Below are 20729 nucleotides of genomic sequence, written 5' to 3' on the forward strand. Positions count from 1 at the left end.
CAGACACTGCCTCATCCAGTTCAAAATCTTGCAAAGACTACACTACTCTAAGACAAAATTATCTAGAATATTTCCCGGCGTCTCTTCAATATGTGACAAATGCAGGACGGCAGATGCGACCCTGCTTCACAGTTATGCATTATGTCCCAGTCTTCGAAGCTTCTGGTGCAAGATTTTTGGTGTCATCTCTGAAATAACGACTTATTTAGTGATGGCCGATTTCAAAACACTGCTTCAGGAAGCATCGGAGCACAAATGAATCAGTGTGTCGAATCATGATTCAGATCGCGTGTCAAACTGCCAACGGCTGAAATCACGTGACTTTGGCGCTCCGAACAGCAGATTCGATACACTGATTCATTTGTGCATGATATCCTACACGGAATGATGGGATGAATGAGTGTTAATCCAACAAACAATACAAGCCACTAGCTTTTTTTCATCAAAACTATAGCTAATACGTGGTTAGTGCGTTGTTCTGGTAGATTGTAGTACCTTTTTAGTAGTGTGCAGTTGTTTGCCAGTCAAAAGAGTCCACATCTCTGTGATATTCTGGTCTCGGGTCCCTCCTTCAATATAAGTCTGAGGGACTTTTCACCTGATTCATTGTAATGACAGCACACCGCAACAACACACGGGGATTCGGGGTGAGGAATCAATCATGTCTGGAGCACAGGACGGAAACTTTCTTGTTGGCACACTGATAAATACTTCCATGAGCGGGACACACATGCTATTCATCGTTTGACCACCAGATTGTCACAGCCAACACCGTTTAAAAAGCTTCAAACAGACTCCTATAAAAGGACAGTTCACACAGAAATATAAATTCTGTCGTCTTTAACTTTTACATGACGTATGACTTATTCCGTTGAATAACAAGGAAGATATTGTAAGAAAATATCATTCTGTCTGTGCTTAATTTGTAAACGAATAGCCAAATTGTCAGATCAAAAACAGCAAAAGGCACTGTACTAGCGCTGATGGGCCGATTACAAAACACTGCTTCGGAGCTTTACGAATCAAATCAGGGACTCGGAGCGCCAAAGTCACGTTATTTCAGCAGTTTAGCCGTTTAATGGGAATGGGAAATCCGAATTACTGATTCGTAAAACTCTGAAGCATTGTTTTGAAATCAGCCCATCATATTGTTGAAAAGTCGTTTTTTTTGCCGCACAAAAAGTATTCTCTTTGCTTTATAATATTAACATAGAACATCTGTACTCACATGGACTGTTTTAAATATGTTTTTAGTAGCTTTCTGCAGGCCTCACGGAGCCATCGGATTTAATCAAAATATCTTAATTTGTGCTCCGAAGATGAACGAAGGTCTTATGGGTGTGGAACGACATGATGATGAGTAATAAATGACATTATTTTCATTTTAGAGTGAACTAACCCTTTAACCTCCAACATCTCCAAGTGAAACCGTATAATCATTTGACCACTAGTGGGAGTCATATTCCCACATAAGCAAGCAGCAGATGCCAAACCGGTTTCTACTAAAAATCCTAATCTAATGTGGGATCTTTTTCAAAGAGTGTGGTTATCAGAATTGTTCTAATTGCTTTTTTGATAACACAAACTGCTGCTTTTTCAAGGATACATTTTTAGGCTGAAGACAGGTGCATAAAACAGTATGCAGACACTAGTATAGTGTAGTAGTAGCCTACAGTATGCATACTGTACAAAGACTAGACCTTTGAATGATGCTGTAGTTCAGCGGTTCCCAAACCTGTCCTGAAGGACCCAAGCACTGCACATTTTGTATGTTGCCTTTATCTGACACTCCTACTTCAGGTCTTGCAGTCTAATGAGCTCACGAGTTGAATCAGGTGTGATAGATGAGAGAGAAATCCAAAATGTGCAGTGCTGAGGGTCCTTCAGGACAGGTTTGTACCACCACTGTTTAGTGACGTCATTGTGTGTTCTGGGAAAGCTGAAGATGTATGGTCATTGAATTTTCATTTCCAAGAATAAAAAGGTGAAAATTTAATGCATCACATTTCAGAACATAGACACAACAGCTCAAATCAAATCCTGACTCATGTTAGCTTATAGAAACATTAGTGTTAGTAAAAGGCAAGAATCCATGTCCAGTAATTACAGGAAGAAAAAAAAACAGGTCTCTGCTTGTTGTGTGTCTTTCTTTGCTTTTATTGCTGGGTTTCCTGCAGGAGGAAATGGATGGAGTGTTAGTTGATAACAATGGCATGCAGGTGAATGTAATCAGCACCTGTCAGAGCAGCATAAACAATAGCGATGGAGACCACACAGACAGCAAAAACAAACACAGTTGCCTAACAATCATCACATAACAATACAACAAAGGACATACTGTACAACCATATAATATAGTTGCTAATGAAAGTAGTGCATCAGCGTTGGAATCATTTATAACTCAATATTAGCTTACTTAGCCTATTTCTGACAACACACACAAAAATATTTAAGAGGGACAGAGATTCCAGCCGTTATGAGTTATTCACATGTTTTGAATAACATGTATCATATAAACAAAATGTATCATATAAACAAAGATTTTTCAAGTTCATTTCCTTATTCTGAAAGTCAAATGGTGTTGATGTGGGTTTTACTTCAAGGCACTTTTTTCTCTCAGCTGATGTAAAGCTTTAGAATACAGAAAAGAAAATGTATAAAACTCTCTAAAAAGAAACTTTGTCTTGCATTAGTAAAAGTATTATATATTCATGTCCACTTCTTAAAATCTTAAATCTTTACTAAATGCTTTAGCATATATTAATTTTGACACTTAAATAACTTATGTAACTTTAACCTGACATAAATAAACTTCCATGACACACCTCTATTAAGGCCATTTACATATTTGCAATGAGCACCAGATGAAATACAGATCCAAAGATTGGAACAAGGAACAAGCTGAAGGCTAGAATGGCTGAGCAGAGTATTTAAGTGAAGGCAATCTCCATCAAACTGATAATATTCGACAAACACATCAACAAAATACAATCATTCCACTTGACAATCGCAGCTGAACACAACAGAACTGAAAGAGACACGAGATGGAAGACAAAATGACACGACAGGTCTTCAACTCCTCACATGGAAACCAATAAAATGAACTAATCAGCATTTAAATAAATGACACAGATGATTCCTTCACAACTTCAGAGAGGAAAACAGAACATTTGGATTTCATTGTGACTCATTTTTGCACATTTCATCTATGAAGATAGAGATATATTTAAGAAATGAATGAAGACTTACTATAATTTAATTAACTTTGCTATAACATTCTTCTATCAAGTATATTTCATGTTTAACACCACATATGTGTCCAGTTAAATTCATAAAAAATATACTCAGCAAAATGTGTTTTACCATTCAAAAAGCTGGTTTTGGTTCCAGTATGGCCGGTGGAAAGTGTTTTCTGATGAAGGTTGATGACTAAGTGTTAGTGTTTAAACTATAAACATTAGCAACATATTGACAACAAACTTTTCCAGTAACACTAAAAATACCAGTAAAACCACCAACAGCATCAGTAGAGCAGACTGCCCTTCTGTTGAGGAGTCATAATGCCCGTCTTGTTGAGGTAATTATAGAAAAACAGTTAGTTCAATCAGTTATCAAAGGATGTAATCAGACGGGTCAAAATAACTGATACATCAAACCAGATTATAGTGCAATTGACACTGTTTCTGTCTGGATCAGCAGCTTTAATAAACTTCTACACACTGAAAACATCAAACACTCGCTGATCTATTGCTGGTAATGTTTTGTTTTTTTACTTTATTGCTCATATAAGGCTAAGGACCAACAGGGAAAATGAGCGTGAGAGCGCTATAATTAATTCTGGAAGCATTTTTTTTTTTTACGTCAAATGAGGGTTTGAACTGGTATAAGCTGTTAGTAAATCTGGCCCCACATATTTTTATTTATCATTTAAATCAGTTTCTGATTTCATATGTAAATTGGTTTGTAACAGGTGTAATTTGAGTGGTATTGGTGCTGATCACTGAAATCTTGGAAGCTGATCCTCTTCTTTCCACTCCTCAGTTTCCCTTTCAGTTATGTTGTCAAAATGATAAATGTTACACCGTTTTGTTGGCCTGAGTCTGATTCAAGGACGTGTCCTCTTGCCTTTCAGATCAAGCGAGTTGATCTTTCTCCTGTAGTTTGACAAAAGGTAAAGTTATAATGAGGAATATTGACATTTCAGTTACAGTTTCAGTTGGAATTGCCTTTTTCTATTGTTTGTACAGAGGTTTTCTTTCCCTAAATATTTAACACAGTGTCTTAAACTGCATCAGACTGTCATTTTTTGTGCTACAGTAATATAAACATCAAGTATTGTGATTTCAGTATCTCATCTAAAATAACTTGCTTTCTGAAAAAAAAATTGCATGTTATGTTTATTAGGGAGTTATTTGTGTTTTGATTATTTTGACACTGCATTGGTGAATATCTGTCTCTGTAGTGTTAAAAAGACAAAAAAAGACTATTAACAGTTTAAATTTATGTTATACACCAGGAATGTTAAGTATATAGTAATACAAAAATATTCTTTTGAAGTTTTTTTTTGCACAGTAAATCTCATATATCAAGTTAAATCAGTGGTATGTAATACTTACATTCTGTGGTACTGCTGTATGACTCTTGCGGCGACAGCAAATCACACCAACAGTTACAGCTGCAACCAGCAGAACAACAGCAACAACTATTCCTGCTACAACACCTGAAGACAGATCTGAACCTGGAAAAGCTGAAGACGGACCTGAACCTGGAACAGCTGAAGACAGACAGTTATTATTACTGGAGAGAATGATCATACATCCAGTAGTTCACAATATCTTCGACTGATAATTACACATTTATACTTTGATCATCAGTTGATCTGATACATCTAGTGGGTTTTAGGAATAGCAGCTAAACCTGCATCAGCACGATCAGATCACAGTGTGCACAGAAAAACTGATATTATGCATTTTTGTTAATATCATGAGTCAAAGCTCGCTTTTTTAAACAGTCCATAACCAAAAACTTGGGTGGACTTAAAATTCCTCAAACAAAAATCCATTGAATGATAAAATGACACTCACCAATGACAGAAACACTGAAGATCTTCATTCTGCTGATGCTGAAGCCCTTCCTGTTGCTCTTGATTTGTAGTTCATAAAGTCCAGAGTCTGTGATTCTGCTGTTCGCGATGGTCAGAGATCCATTTTGATTTACCTTCAGTCGGTCTCTGAATCTCTCATTACTTTGTTTAGACTGAACATCTGTACAGATTTTATTTAGACCTCCAGTAATTTTAGCTATGCATGTGCCATTAAAAAAACATGTAATCACATCGCTTGTTGTTTTTGCATCATCAGGATCCAAAGTGACAGATTCTCCCTCCTTCACGGATATGATTTTCTTTTCATCACCTGAAACACAAACCAACAGCTGCTGGAGGATCTGTATGATGGAAATAATAAACTACACAAAAACTGAAGATGAAAACCTTTTCTTGACTTTTGATCTGAAAAGAAACATTTATGAATGATTTTTGCTTATAAACATTTTACATACTTATTTTACATTCAATCCTCATTTAGACACAATAGAAGCTGATCAGAGATCTCATGATTAGCGCTCCATTTGAACTCAACTGCATCTTCTGATGAATAAAATTAACTTAAAGGTGCCCTAGAATTAAAAATTGAATTTACGTCGGCATAGGTGAATAACAAGAGTTCAGTACATGGAAATGACATACAGTGAGTCTCAAACTCCATTGTTTCCTCCTTCTTATATAAATCTCATTTGTTTAAAAGACCTCCGAAGAACAGGCGAATCTCAACATAACACCGACTGTTACGCAACAGTCGGGATCATTAATATGTATTACCCCAATATTTGCATATGCCAGCCTCATGTTCAATGCATTACACAAGGGCAGAACGTCTGGATCTGTGCACAGCTGAATCAACAGACTAGGTAAGTAAGCAAGGACAACAGCGAAAAATGGCAGATGGAGCAATAATAACTGACATGATCCATGATATCATGATATTTTTAGTGATATTTGTAAATTGTCTTTATAAATGTTTCATTAGCATGTTGCTAATGTACTGTTAAATGTGGTTAAAGTTACCATCGTTTCTTACTGTATTCACGGAGACAAGAGAGCAGTCACTATTTTCATTTTTAAACACTTGCAGTCTGTATAATTCATAAACACAACTTCATTCTTTATAAATCTCTCCAACAGTGTAGCATTAGCCGTTAGCCACGGATCACAGCCTCAAACTCATTCAGAATCAAATGCAAACATCCAAATAAATACTATACTCACAGGAATCGATGTATGCATGATGAACACTTTGTAAAGATCCATTTTGAGGGTTATATTAGCTGTGTGAACTTTGTGTTTGCTGTTTAAGGCAGTTGAGAGCTCGCAGGAGCGGGAGATTTAAAGGGGCCGCACGCTTAATCGGTGCATATGTAATAATGGCTCAAAATAGGCAGTTAAAAAAATTAATTAAAAAAAATCTATGTTGTATTTTGAGCTGAAACTTCACAGACACGTTCAGGGGACACCTTAGACTTATATTACATCTTTTGAAAAGGCACCTCTAGGGCACCTTTAAAATAAGACCCATTCACACCAAGGATGATAACTATAAATATATACCTAAAAATCACATTAAATATGTACAAGAGAGTGCTTCACTCATACTGATTGGGTTGATTACTGATTTCTGACAGCTGGCTGATATGACATGATGATTAGTCAGATTATTTAAACATTGCCCCTCCCGAATTTTGTTAATAAAACATCATTTGGTGGACCCTCCAGACAAAGACCCTTGGTTTAACATGAGATTATTCTACAAACTGAGGCCCCGTCCACACGGAGACGCATTTCTGTGTATATGCATAAATTTTGTATCGGACTGGCATTTCATCCACATAGATCCGGGGTTTTCGGAAGGTGAAACAGCTATTTTTTCCCAGAGTGGATAAATCTGAAAACGCCGCTTTTGCGTTTTCATGTGGACAGCCTATCTGTATATTTTCTGAAATGATGATGTCATCACCCCATGCGTCGACCCTAGTCAGACGCGCTAACACCACAAAACAACAACAACAACAACAGCAGCAGACTCTAGATGCTTGTCTTCGTGCTGCAGAAGCTACTGAGCCAAAAATAAAGCATTATTTCTAAGCGTTACTGTAGTTTGTATTCAGCGCGCAAGGTTTATGCGCATGCTCCAAGTCTTATTCGCTGTTTTAAGTGTATCTCTGTGGCAGAATTACAGCACCACATACTGGTCTGACATGTATACTACATCGTTATGAGTAGTTTCAGTGGTTTCGCGTGTATGCAGATATTTCTTGACACGAGGGGAAAAAAAGATTGGATAGGGTAAGATCTGGCTTCATGTGGACATAGCCTGAATGTTTGTAAAGATTATCTGTATACTGTAGCCTATGTGAATTAATGTACAAGTAAAGACAATAAATCTACATGTCACAAAAAAGTCAAGAAACACATACTTTAAACATAAACTGGATTTAAACATTCATTAATGACTCACCAGTGACAATAACATTAAAGGTCTTGTCAGTGCTGTCGCTGCTCCTGATGCTCCTCAGTTCATAAACTCCAGAGTCTGTGTTTGTGATGTTTGTGATGGTCAGAGATCCAGTCTGGTGATCCAGCTTCAGTCTGTGTCTGAATCTCTCAGTGCCTTCATTACACCGGACATCTGTACAACTATAACTGAGATCTCCACTGATTTCAGCTATGCGAGTTTCATCAAAATACCATTTAATAACTTCTTGTTGGTTTGTTTCAACACCAGTGTGAAAAATGACTGAATCTCTTTCTTTCACTGAAACATCATATATATCCACACCAGACGCACCTGAAGAAGAAACAGAAGTCAAACAAAAATATACAATAGTGATGTGATTTCCCCCCTCCCTACATATCACAAAGACTTTGAATAAAGAAATAATGAAGGTGTGCTGTGGTATCTGACACCAATGACATCTGTTCCCCAGGTAAGCGACGCACACGGCCATCCATGTGATGTAAAAGAAAACATGATTTATCAGACCAGGCCACCTTCTTCCATTGCTCTGTGGTCCAGTTCTGATGCTCACGTGTCCACTGTTGAAGCTGCAGTTTTGGAGATGCTCTGATCCAGTCATCTAGCCATCACAATTTGACTCTTGTCAAACTCACTCAAATCCTTACGCTTGCCCATTTTCCCTCTGAAAATTAGTTAGCAGCACTGATTATATGTTTCACCTCTTCATATGTTTCTATTAGAAGCTGTTTCTCACGGGTTTTATCCATTTTTGCCTCATTGATTCTGTGATCGATCCTGTGGTCTGTTTAAGAATGCTGTGAATGTGCACTTATCCCAACTATCTAAACCTGGCTTGACAAAGCTGCACGTACTCATCCTGGCTCAGCAAACATGCAATGGACTAAGCTAGGATGCGCTGATTAAACTAGGTCAAGCTGTGCTTTTTCTGTTGTTTTGGCTTTCTTAATTCTTCTTTTGTGCAATACTCCTCGGGCATACACCAATCAGGCATAATATTATGAGCTCTGACAAATGTGAATATCACTGATTATCTCTTCATCACAGCACCTAGTGGGTGGATATATTAGGAAGGAAGTGAACATTTTGTCATTAAAGTTGATTTGTTAGAAGCCAGGATGAGTACGTGCAGCTTTGTCAAGCCAGGTTTAGATAGTTGGGATAAGTGCACATTCACAGCATTCTTAAACAGACCACAGGATCGATCACAGAATCAATGAGGCAAAATGGATAAAACCCGTGAGAAACAGCTTCTAATGGAAACATATGAAGAGGTGAAACATATAATCAGTGCTGCTAACTAATTTTCAGAGGAAGTTGCTAAAGGCGGGTCGATTTGTTGCTAAAAGTTGCTAAATGACGTTGTGATGTCATTGCGTTGTGACGTCATCGCGTAGCCATGACGCAAAACTGCGTTTTTGCGTAGTATACACATACACAGATTTGTTCATAAATAATATATTTCATTTGTAAAAGTAATATAAACATCTTTATGATCAGATATTTGTATTTTTAAATTCAACATTGAATTATTGAACAGTTACACATTTTTGAACAATTACTTTTTATGTTTTCTTATTAACTAGTAAAACGACAGATTTTGAGCAATTCTAGTTTTAAGCAGTGTATTGGTTAGTCGTGTGCTATACTCTTAAGAAAACTCTGTAAAACATAGGGCACAATATGAAGGAATTATCCATATTAATTTTTCACAGGTGTTTTACCTGTGTTTTAAATAACACGTTGCATTTTGTGTTTTAGGGTTACACAGAGCTACTTCTTAAAGAACAAACATTTCAAGAACATTTTGCAGGCTGGTAAGTGACTTGATTGGTGAAAAAAATCTACAAATTAGGTGTAGTGTCTGCTGATATATTTTATTGTCTGTACTGATTTTAGCATTTAAAAAAGGCTCATATTCACACTGAACCATGACTGTAACACAATAATCATTATTATTTTTTTCTTTCCAAAGCTCCAAACTGATAGGTGATGACAGCAAGATTCCAAAAACACTGTGGTCTCATAGGCTATACTTTTTTCATGAATGTTCAGTACACTGATCCAGTAAAGTGTAACTAGAAATTGGGAAGATAACCACACAGTTTGTGCTTCCAATGCCAAATAAAATGCATGTACACATGAAAGAGTGACATACATCCTTTATTAAAGGATAGGCTAAATCAAAACAAACTGCAATAATATATGTATTCATCAAACATCTGACAGCAATATGAACAGCAGTCTTCATAATAACAGTAAAAAAAAAAAAAAAAGTAGCCATAATTAGATGAATGACACTATCTAGTATTTATTGCAGGATAATTAAAATGATGCAACATATTTACAGAAGACCATGGAGTGACTGTAAAACACATTAATTTCTATTAGGATTGACGGAGGAACCAACTGATAAATCACTAGGTTTAATCTTAGCCTGGTTCTAAATCTAAATCTTAAAAAAATCTTAATTTAGCCTGCTTTCATGCAACTGAGTCAGAGCTAAATTCAACCAGGATAACTGGAAAATCCCAGCTTAATCCCTCATCTTGCTTTTGTGCAGTACCCCTCCGGATTCAAAACATATGCAAACAAACGGCAAAACGACAACTCAACATTCTCTCATCAGACAGTCTCATGTTTGAACACGCGACATCCTAATTCAAAATTTTACTCCTTTCCATATATTACAGATGAATATTACCCACAAAAATACTTCATACATTTTTATATTCCAGCGCATTAAGATGATAGCCATGCTTTTCACCCACATATATATTTTAAAAGCAGAATAGTTATTATTACATTCAAGCTACTTTTGACCAGTTTATGCAATGATATATTATGAAATATAGCCTATAAACACAAATTTTACGCCACTGAAACTGCGTTTCATCTGCTTTCGTTTGGGTTAGTTGTTAGTTTTGTGATCGTGTTGCGCAGTTGTCACTAACCCTATAATAATCCTACACCATACAACGCTTATACGGACACAAAGAACGACAACCCCTGTAGAAAGATAACTTCTTACCATTGTCGATGAAAATCAAGATCACCGCGAGCAAATAAAAGAGAAGCGTCATTTCAGATGCTGTGCAACGAGATCTGTCCACTGGTCAGTCCAGTTTTGCCGTCCTATCGCAAAGTCACGTGTCTGAAAATGTTTAGTGATAACATTGTTAGAACATTATCCCCTAAAGTTCTTAAAAAGTTTTTAGAGGGAACTTTCCCATCGGGCGCTGGATGTGGACAAATCAAAATTATAAAATTAAAACTTTTTAAAAATAAAACATATAACATATACATATAAAAATAACAATTAAAACCATATAAAAACAAATAAAAATATAAATATACGATTATATTATAAATATTATATATATATGTAGCTACATAAATGAACTAAACATTAAAATGGGAAAAAGCTCAAAAGAACAAATAACGGTAACACTTTAAAATAAGGTTCATTAGTTAAACATTAGTTAATGTAGGCTATTAACTAACACAAACAAACCATAAACGATACATTTGTTACTAATCTTTGTTAACGTTAGTTAATGAAAATACAGTTGTTCTTTGTTTGTTCATGTTAGTTCACAGTGCATTAACTAATGTTAACAAGATTTTAATAATGTTGAAATTAACATTAAGATAGATAAATAAATGCTGTATAAGTGCAGTTCATTATTAGTTCATGCTAACTATAGTGTAGTTACAAATGTTAGCTAATGAACCTTATTGTAAAGTGTTACCCAAATAACTAATGAATACACAAAAACACCTGGACAGGCCTCAAGGTCACATGACAATCACACACATTCATCCATTCCACCTGCTGTTTGACTTTAGCCTGTAAACACAAAGAGAGAGCACAAAACAAATGTCACCTAATAAGGGAACAGAAGCCATAGGGACGATCATAACAGCAGATACTGGTAGTAGTCAAGTGCTATTTTGATGAGTCAGTCAGAATCATTGTGTTGTCAAAACATAAGAAAAGCTGGACCAGAGAAACTCAGGATAGTAAGTCATAATAAAGATGTAAATGAGAGCAAGTCAAAGAGTAAACATTGACTCTCTCAGGCACCATCAAAACAATGAGAGTGATCTGCTCAACAGCTCATGTTTCCCAAAGAACTAGTGATTTGCAATAGAGTTCAATGGGACTTACGACCATATGGCTAACAGCTTTCGGGAAACTCAGCCTGGTTATAGCAAGAATTCAGGGTGTGGCCAGTGTGGCTGACACATTACATGGGAAAAGCAATTCAGATTTGGTTACAGATGTGCAAGACAAAATTCACTCTCACAACCACCTATAAAAAGCATTGTTTGCAAATTTTAAGCTGAGGCAGGCGCAATGTGGGAAAGGTGCGTTAGCAAAACCTCATACTTCAAGTCAGTCCAGAAAAGAAGCATTGAGAATTGGTACTCTGCACACGCTACACCTTGTAAATGACTGCAGCAGGAAAGAGAAATAACAAAAAGATGGGATCTAAAACAGAGAGAGTACTTCAGTGAACAGTGATACTACTGATTCAGAAGAAGAAATGACAGCCAGATGTGTGGAAAGTTATGTAAGAGTTTAGACCAAGCATTTGTGTAGATTGACAGGAAAGAGAAGAAATTGTTATTTATTATTTTTGTTTTGTTTTTGCACACAAAAAGTATTCTCGTCACTTAAAATAAACATAAAATTAAGGTTGAACCACTGCACATAGACTATTTTAACAATGTCTTTACTGCTTTTCCTTGAAAGTGGTAATTATGTTGTTTTCTCTTGGGGATCAGAAAATACTTTCTTCAAAATATCTTAATTTGTGTTCTGAAGATAAATGAAGGTCTTATAGGATGTGAAATGACATGAGGGTAAGTGACAGAAATTTCATTTTTGGGTGAACTAACCCTTTAAAACCAAACCCCACCTGAACCTGAAATCCCTCACTGTGAAGGTGTACCTGTACTTCTTGCTATCATAAGCCAAGACAGCTTTATAAGACCTTCACTGCTCGTAACTGCTGTTCTAAGCATTTAAAAAAAACAACTCCCTCAGAGTTAAATATTGTATGATGTAGTGTTTTAGTTGAAAGTGACCTACTCTTGAAAAAGAAATTCCAAAAGGAAAAGCGTAACTAGGCTTGGAGATCATATCAAATCATAAACAAATCAGCAGCTGCTTTCCATTTTGAATGATCAATTGTGCTGAACACTTTCTTTATTCCAGGCAGCTCATGCTGAAAATATTTGCATAGAGCATGCTCAGGTAAGATGACATAAAATTAGAACAGCCTTCTGTCTTGATTATTCGCTCACTTTCATCACTTGCACTTTTCTTGTGCGCTGACTTGTTTGATCAACAGAACAGCCAATCAGCATTTTCTTTCTTACTGAAGGCCAGACACCGATTCAGCATGTTAAATTGGCTGAACTGCTGCAAAAAAAAGAAAACAGCATGACAGACACATATCCTTGGCCAACATCACAGCCCTAAAAATGTCTTAATGGATTTGAATGCATTGTTTTATTAAAACACAGCAGAGAGCCAACTGACTAACATTGTCTCCTTCATTTACTGCTTAGGCTGTGTCCACAAAATAATTTTTTCCCCAAGGTTAGTATTTGCACGATGTATCTAGAGCGATAGCACGATGTGATAAGGGTCTAGCAACAAGCAGTTTGACCGTCCACACCGACTGCAAGACGCGACAAGGTAACTCGACTGCAAGGTAACTCGACAAAATCACTAAAAAACTACAGACAATCAGAAGAGCATGTGGGCAGGCTTTTTCTGCAAACCCTACACTTGCAACAAATGGCTAAGTACATAATTTCATTAATATTACACCACTTAAACATGATTAAAGGAGATAAAATGCCCTTTTTCACAAGATGTAATAAAAGTCTCTGGCGTCCCCAGAATGTGTCTGTGAAGTTTCAGCTCAAAATACCCCACGGATCATTTATAATAGCTTGGCAAATTTGCTCCTATTTGGATGTGAGCAAAAAAAACACAGTTTTTGTGTGTGTCCCTTTTAAATGCAAATGAGCTGCTGCTCCCGGCCCACTTTCCAGAAGAGGGCGGAGCTTTAACAGCTCATGCTTCGGTTGCTCAACAACAACAAAGCTGGAGAATCTCACACAGACAAAATGAGGATTGTCAGTAACGGTGTTCAGCCTTACATTGTTCAAACTGGAGTCGACACTGATGGAGAGACTCAGGAAGAAGTTACAACTTTTAGAATGAAACTGGACGTTTCTGAATTCTAAATTCATGTAGTTGCTGTGGAGTTAATGTAGTTCATGTGCTGTCATGTTAATCTTTTGTGTAAAACCCGTATGGACGCCCACTATACACAGTATACCTGTTCAGAGTCCTGCAACGGGTCGGGTATCCGCGGGTACCCGCGGGTACCCGCATAAAAGTGGCTAAAACGGGTGGATTGTGACATTCCTAAAATTCACGGGCGGGGATGCGGGCGGATAATTAACTCCTTGCGGGCGGGTAGTAGCGCGGATGAAAAATATGCGCAATATTTGTATGTCTAAATTACCATTATACGCAACAATTTGACCCATCACGTCACCACCACTGCGACAGTGTGACTTTTGTTGATGCTTCTCGTAGCCTAGTTGGAGCGAGCGTTGTATCTCCATGTTTTCTGTGCTGATGCGGTCGTGATGAGTTCATGTAGGATAACATGTAAGGGTTGCGCTGCCAATAAAGCACCTAAAAGCTGTCACAAAGAACCGACAAAAAAGTAATGATTATGATTATGTAAAATATAGCAAGGAGACATGTTAATTGTTTATTAATAAACAAGTGTTTTCTGTGTCAGTGGCTGCAAAGATGAAGTTGAAGATGCTGACTCCCGATCTTCGCAGTAGTGAACGCGCCTGAGAGAAATGCACATTTCATTCGGATTACATAAGCAGAGCAGTCTGTTTTCTTTCGTTTTGAATTGCTCCGTTTAAAAGTAGACATTCCAATATAGATATATTCCTCAGGTCTGTGAGGCAAGTAGGCTACCTTATATGCTGAGTTTTAGTTTATTTATGATACGAGCTCCAGTTCTCCCGGCGCCTCCGTGTCGTGATCATCTATTGTATGCTATATTTACTTCTTATTTATTAAATACAGGCAATTGGTTGATGAAATATTGATTAAAATAAGATACAATTAATACAAAACGAAATTAACTTTAAAGAATTTTAAGAATTTCTTAAAGTTAAGAACTTTAACTTTTAAAAAATAAAGCACTTTAATTGGAGTGATTTTAGCATGTGTGATTTATCGCGGACACGGGTCGGGTAACGGGCCAAATATTAACGGGTCTGGGCGGGTGCGGATTTAATTTTGATATTATCACGGGTGACGGGTCGGATCTGGTGCTGAACTTTGCGGGTACGGGCGGGGGCGGGTCTCCAAAAATGGACCCGTGCAGGACTCTGTACCTGTTTGCCAACCGAGCCATACACTCCAGGCTAATGTTATTGATTGCTATCAAATGCTGTGAATGGCGTAATATTTTTTCCAAAATATTGCTCTGACAGAAATGCTCCTTTTTAGCAATCGAGTTTTCCAGGGTCAACTTGCAGGCTATCCAAGCTAACAAGACTCTAAATAGTGTTCTGGGGTGGTAATATTACAATAAGATCCCTTTCCTACAACACAAGAGGAGCAAAATCTAAGCGGCTTGTATTATTTAAAAGGGACATATTATGCAAAATTCACTTTTGCATGGTGTTTGGATATGAATGTGTGTTGGCAGTGTGTGTACACAACCACCCTATAGTGATAAAAATCCAACCACTCCTTTTTTTTAATCCCCATAAATCATAAGCAGTGTCTCTGAACAAGCCGTTTACAGATTCCTGGCAATGTAACGTCACAAGAATGTTGACAGACACTGCCGTTTTAACATAGAACTGCCCTGAGTGAGTTCACAGCGAGTTGTACACAGTCCGCCATTGCTGCATTGACGAGAACGTCTCCCAAGCGTTTTAGGTGTTATGTAGCTGGATGGATTAATCCACATAGCTCTCTCCATTTACTCCTATAATCTGAGCCGCTGAAGATGAGGTGGATTCATTTTGCCTCCTAAGAAAATGCTCCCTCAACGGTACCGAAATTCATTTATGTCGGCGCAAATTATCTAACACCGGATTGCTTTGTGAACGAATGTCAATACAAAGGGAAAATACAATACAAAAGGATAGATTAGTGCAAACTATTCGTGATCCAGCTTACAGCCTCCAGAGTGATACTGGATAATGCAGTAATGAAGGTGAGAGCACTTTATTACAGTTCATCAGAGTTGATTTACAGATTTAATGTTTACCACCCAAAAAGGCATAAGTCTTGATATATTTGTTTACTGTTAGTTGTAACAAGTGTTTCTGTGTACTTCACCATGCATGTTGATGATAATGCAAGGGAAAGAGAGAGAGTTTATGGATAATATTTTAATGCACATGTGATGGAATTTTTGAACTAACTAATAATGAACTATAATGAACTAACATTCTTTTCTTCTACAGGTCTAATGATAATAATCTAACTTAGAAATAGAGAAACAGTCACTAGGACTGAGTGTTGTGATTCAGAAACATTCTGCTGTGCTGGCTAGACAGCATCCTTCTGGGGATAAAAAATAGTCTTTGAGAGGTTGTTTTGACCTATTGAGTAATCTGAACTATTAACCCAGTGATATTTTTTGATGATTCTGTGATTCATTTGTTCTAATCTAAATTTACTCCGGCAGTAAGCGGGACAGAGGAACTGAGATGTTTTTTCTTAAATCTAAAACAATCATATTGAGACTGATGATAATGAGTAATAGATCATGCCATACTGACTGCGAAGTGTACCTGAAATCCTATAAAACCTGTTGTATTCCTTTGTTCGGAGAGAGATTCTCTGGAATGATGAGAACTCTCCCGGCCGTGATTAAAGCATATTCTGAGGCATAGACTGGAGTCTGTCTGGTTTTTAGGCTGCAGCAAACAACTAAGCACTAGAGAACTCTTTCCATACTATAGTGATAGTGTTTAGTGGTGAGGAGCACTAAAGAGCTTATTATCAGGTGATAGTGCCGGTGGGGAGCACTAAAGAGCTTAGTATCAGGTGATAGGCCCCCAAAACAGGCCGAGATGTCGGCCGACTCGAACAGGTACTGAAGTACGCTCAGTAGAGTATAAATTTATTGTTTTATGGTGTCAGGGACACCCAGGTTTATTGGTTGATGGTGTCAGGGACACCCAGGTTTAACTAAGTCAGGTGCGTAGGGAAAAATCTACCACACACACTTGCACTGTGTTTTAAGCTCTTACAGTGATTATCTAGAGTGAAAATGGACGCTTCATCTTTTGTGTGAAGTACAATAAACTTTATAAAACTTATCGGTAAACAGGCTTGTACTAATATAGTGGATAAAAACAAGAAGCCAATATAAGTTATAACCGTAATTGAACTAAACTATATCTGTTCTATTCTCCATGCAGCATATATTCGCAGTTTCTGACATTATAGTGCGTCCTGACTGACTCCTGACACTGGAGAATCAGTTCTTGAAGCTCCGCCTTCTTAGGCCGAGTACAGCAGCTCATTTGCATTTAAAGGGCCACACACTGAAATGGCGCATTTTTGCTAAACTCCAAAAAAGTGGCAATTTTAATATGCTATAAAAAATAATCTGTGGAGCTAAAACTTCACATACACACTCTGGGGACATCAGAGACTTATTTTACATCTTGTAAAAGGGGGCATAATAGTTCCCCTTTAACATGCTGGCAGAGAAAGGCTTGCCAAAACAAAGTTACTGGGTTGTCCTTTTTCACGTTTTCTGGGTTGGTAGATGCACCGGGGACCCGATTATAGCACTTAAACATGGAAAAAGGTCAGATTTTCAAGATATGTCTCCTTTAAAATGGGAACACACGGATATTCAGACTCACATTCAGACACTTTTAACATTATATAAAGCACATAAACAGTACCTGAGATTAGCATTGCCATACTTTGTGTTGTTGTTCCAGCCGTGATGTCTAACGTCTCACCGACTAACCACTACATCCTGTTTGTACAACAATTTCGTCAACCCAGTGGTGAACTGAATTGAAATTTTGAAACGTTTTCGAAACACTTATGACGTAATGAAGCCTCATTTACTGAAATCATGTGACTTTGGCAGTTTGATTAACGCTCCGAAGCACTGATTCAAAACAGATACTTCAAAGCTTCATGAAGCTTCATTTCGAAATCGCCCATCACTAGATGTTGTTGAATAAGAATCATTATTTTGTTTTTTTGGCGCACAAAAAGTATTCTTGTCGCTTTATAACATTAAGGTTGAACCACTGTAGTCACATGAACTGTTTTAAATATGTCTTTCTGGGCATTGAAAGTGTAAATTAACGATGGAATCCTCACTGAGCCACCAGATTTTATTAAAAATATCTTAATTTGTGTTCAGAAGATGAACGAAGGTCTTACGGGTGTGGAACGACATGAGGGTGAGTAATTTATGACAGAATTTTCATTTTTGGGTGAACTAACCCTTTAAGAGTCTAGTTTAACCTCTGACAATGATTTGGCTGTTTTTTGTATTGATTCAGTGTTTTTTATTTGACTGTAAAGCTGTTTTGTGAAGGCATCAAGTGTGAGAATCATTAAAAGCAGGACAGGAAGAAGCCCCTTCACCTAGAAAATAAACACACGTGCACTGACTACATACTTTTCATCTCTGAAAAAAAACAACCACTGCAGGTTTCAGTTTGACTCAGAAAGGCTGTGAGATGGCAGACAGTTTTACCTTTTTCATATGTTTCACACTGAATAAAATGTTTCACATGATTGCTCTGTTCTGTTTGTGCTCGTGGCGTCTGATCGGTAAGTTCTAAATATATGTTGTTGTTGTTGTTGTTTTTGTTTTGTTTTTTGTTTGCTTAATATCAGTAATATTCACAGATGGTAAAAGTCATGGAAAAAAATGGAAATTGTCTAGCACATAAATCTTGATATGATCTTGATAAATGTTGATTTGACTTATGATTCATTTAAGTTGAACTTGATGGAATTCAAAAGCAATTCTTGCAAATTCAGAATAATTCAGTATAATTTTTAGATTTAAATAAAATGCATTTAAATGATATTTTAATACATTCTCTAATGTGTTTTGAGCTAGAAAAGAAAAAAAAACGACTTGCACTGTTACTGCACCACAAGGCCACATGGCTGCACTTTATTTTACAGTCTTGTTCCTCATGTACTCAATATAGTAATCACTATAACCGGTTAATGTCTAAGTACTAACCTTGAACCTACCTCTAAACCTAACCTTAAACCTTGTAAGTTACCTTATACTGACCAATACTTTTTTAGGATAAATTCACCTTAAGGACACATAAAATCATTAAATGGGCATCATAAACACTTTGACTAAGAACTTTACAATAAGCAATTTCACATAACAGATATTTACCTATAGACCACAAAACAAAATAACTAAATTTAAATAATCAAAACACGCAGGTCAAATGTTTACATGCATTTGATTCTTTGATTCTTATGCATTTCTGCTGTTAGCAGGATGAAAAGCTACAGACATTCACTGATGCTCAAGGCAACACATAACAGTAAGAGCCAAGGGGTGTAAACTTTTGAACAGGGTGATTGGTGGAAACTTATTTTGTTTTAAGATCTTATTTTTAGCATTGCCCTTTAGAAGCTACATAAGACAGTTACATGTTTCAAGACAATATAAGAACGATTTACCCTGATCATCCTGTGCAAAAGTTTCCACGCCCTGACCCTCAAAGCATCATGTTGCCTTCTTGAGCATCAGTGAATGTTCGCACCTTCTGTGAGAGCTGTATATCATAGTTTTCCTCAGGTTAAAAAGATAACTCCCAAAATCATGCATTCAATGTTGGGATGGGTTTAAAAATGCAGGTGATGTTGGAAATTAAAAGGATGTGCTGGACCTTGAGGATTCTGAAGAAAAGTGGGCAGTTTAACTTATTCAAACAACTTATTCAGTGCAGCACTAAATAAAAAACTAGTGCTGTCAAAATTTGTGCACAGAGCATTTTAATATGAACTAATTTTTCAGTTTAATCACGTTAAAATATTTAACACAGCATCCGTTTTTCTGTCATAATTTAATGTTGCATTATATGATCACGCTCTTATTCACGCAAAGCTTTTAAACCTTTCAAGCACCACAAGACAAACAAGAACACGCAGTCTGTCAATTTCGTGTCTGTGTGACACACACGTAGTATCGAGTTCTCTTTCGCACTTGAACAAACACACAGAATTGTGACAGAATGTCTGTTTTGTTGAGTATCCTGATAAGAGCAGTCTTAAAAGAGTTAAATAACGTCTTAAATAAACTTACAGAGTTTTATAAACCAGTTGCTGTGATGTCTGTCATCAATGTTAATCAAAGAAAGAAAATTGTAGCTTTAAATTAGGATTAATCTATATTTCATTTATAATTTATGCAGTGAAGTAACTTTATTCAATTTCTGTATATTTCTACCTGTTAGACAAAAGGAAGGTCATAGGTAAATATGATATTTATTATAATGAGTTCATTTAAATTAAGTTTTTTTTTAAAGACTAATAAATGTTGAAACTGATAGCTTTGTTATACTGTAATGTTGAATGTCTATAATTAATGTTTAAAAAAATAATTTTCATAGAGACATCAGTAGCTGTATTAGTATCAGTGATACTGGCCTTCATTCATAAAACGAACATTTAAAATATACTGCCTTTAAGTTGTTTCTACATTCATTTGGAGAGTAACTGTGAAAGTATTACAATATAAAAATATTTTTAAAAACTCCAATGTTTTAATTGTGATTAATTACAGAAAAAAAAAAATTAATAATTAGATTTTTTTAATCGATTGAATTTTTGATGAACATATCAATTTATAATTCATTAGAAAAATTATACACTATTTTTCATTTCATTTATTTCCATGATTTTTCATGGCCTGGAAATCCATCCATCTAAAGTCCAGTGAATTTCCAGGTTTTTCTTCAGTGTATCAATGGCTTGAGCTTGACTAGAGCTGTGCAATATAATGGTTTTAATGATGCATTGTGATGTGCATGATGTGAATTACATTT

The 20729-nt window shown here is 36.5% G+C and overlaps 1 protein-coding gene across 1 annotated transcript; it reads right to left on the reverse strand.

Annotated features, from left to right (window-relative positions):
- Positions 1–1856: 1856 nt before the first annotated feature.
- Positions 1857–10738, reverse strand: LOC125263512. Its single transcript, XM_048182509.1, has 5 exons — positions 10621–10738; positions 7572–7901; positions 5085–5414; positions 4617–4774; positions 1857–4154 (listed from the first exon to the last, which is right to left on the reverse strand). The coding sequence occupies exons 1-5, from the start codon at positions 10670–10672 to the stop codon at positions 4134–4136; spliced, it is 891 nt and encodes a 296-aa protein (XP_048038466.1). The 5' UTR covers positions 10673–10738; the 3' UTR covers positions 1857–4133.
- Between the last annotated feature and the right edge of the window lie 9991 nt (positions 10739–20729).

The sequence above is a fragment of the Megalobrama amblycephala genome, linkage group LG2 (genome assembly GCF_018812025.1).
Source record: "Megalobrama amblycephala isolate DHTTF-2021 linkage group LG2, ASM1881202v1, whole genome shotgun sequence".
NCBI classification, from domain to species: domain Eukaryota; kingdom Metazoa; phylum Chordata; class Actinopteri; order Cypriniformes; family Xenocyprididae; genus Megalobrama; species Megalobrama amblycephala.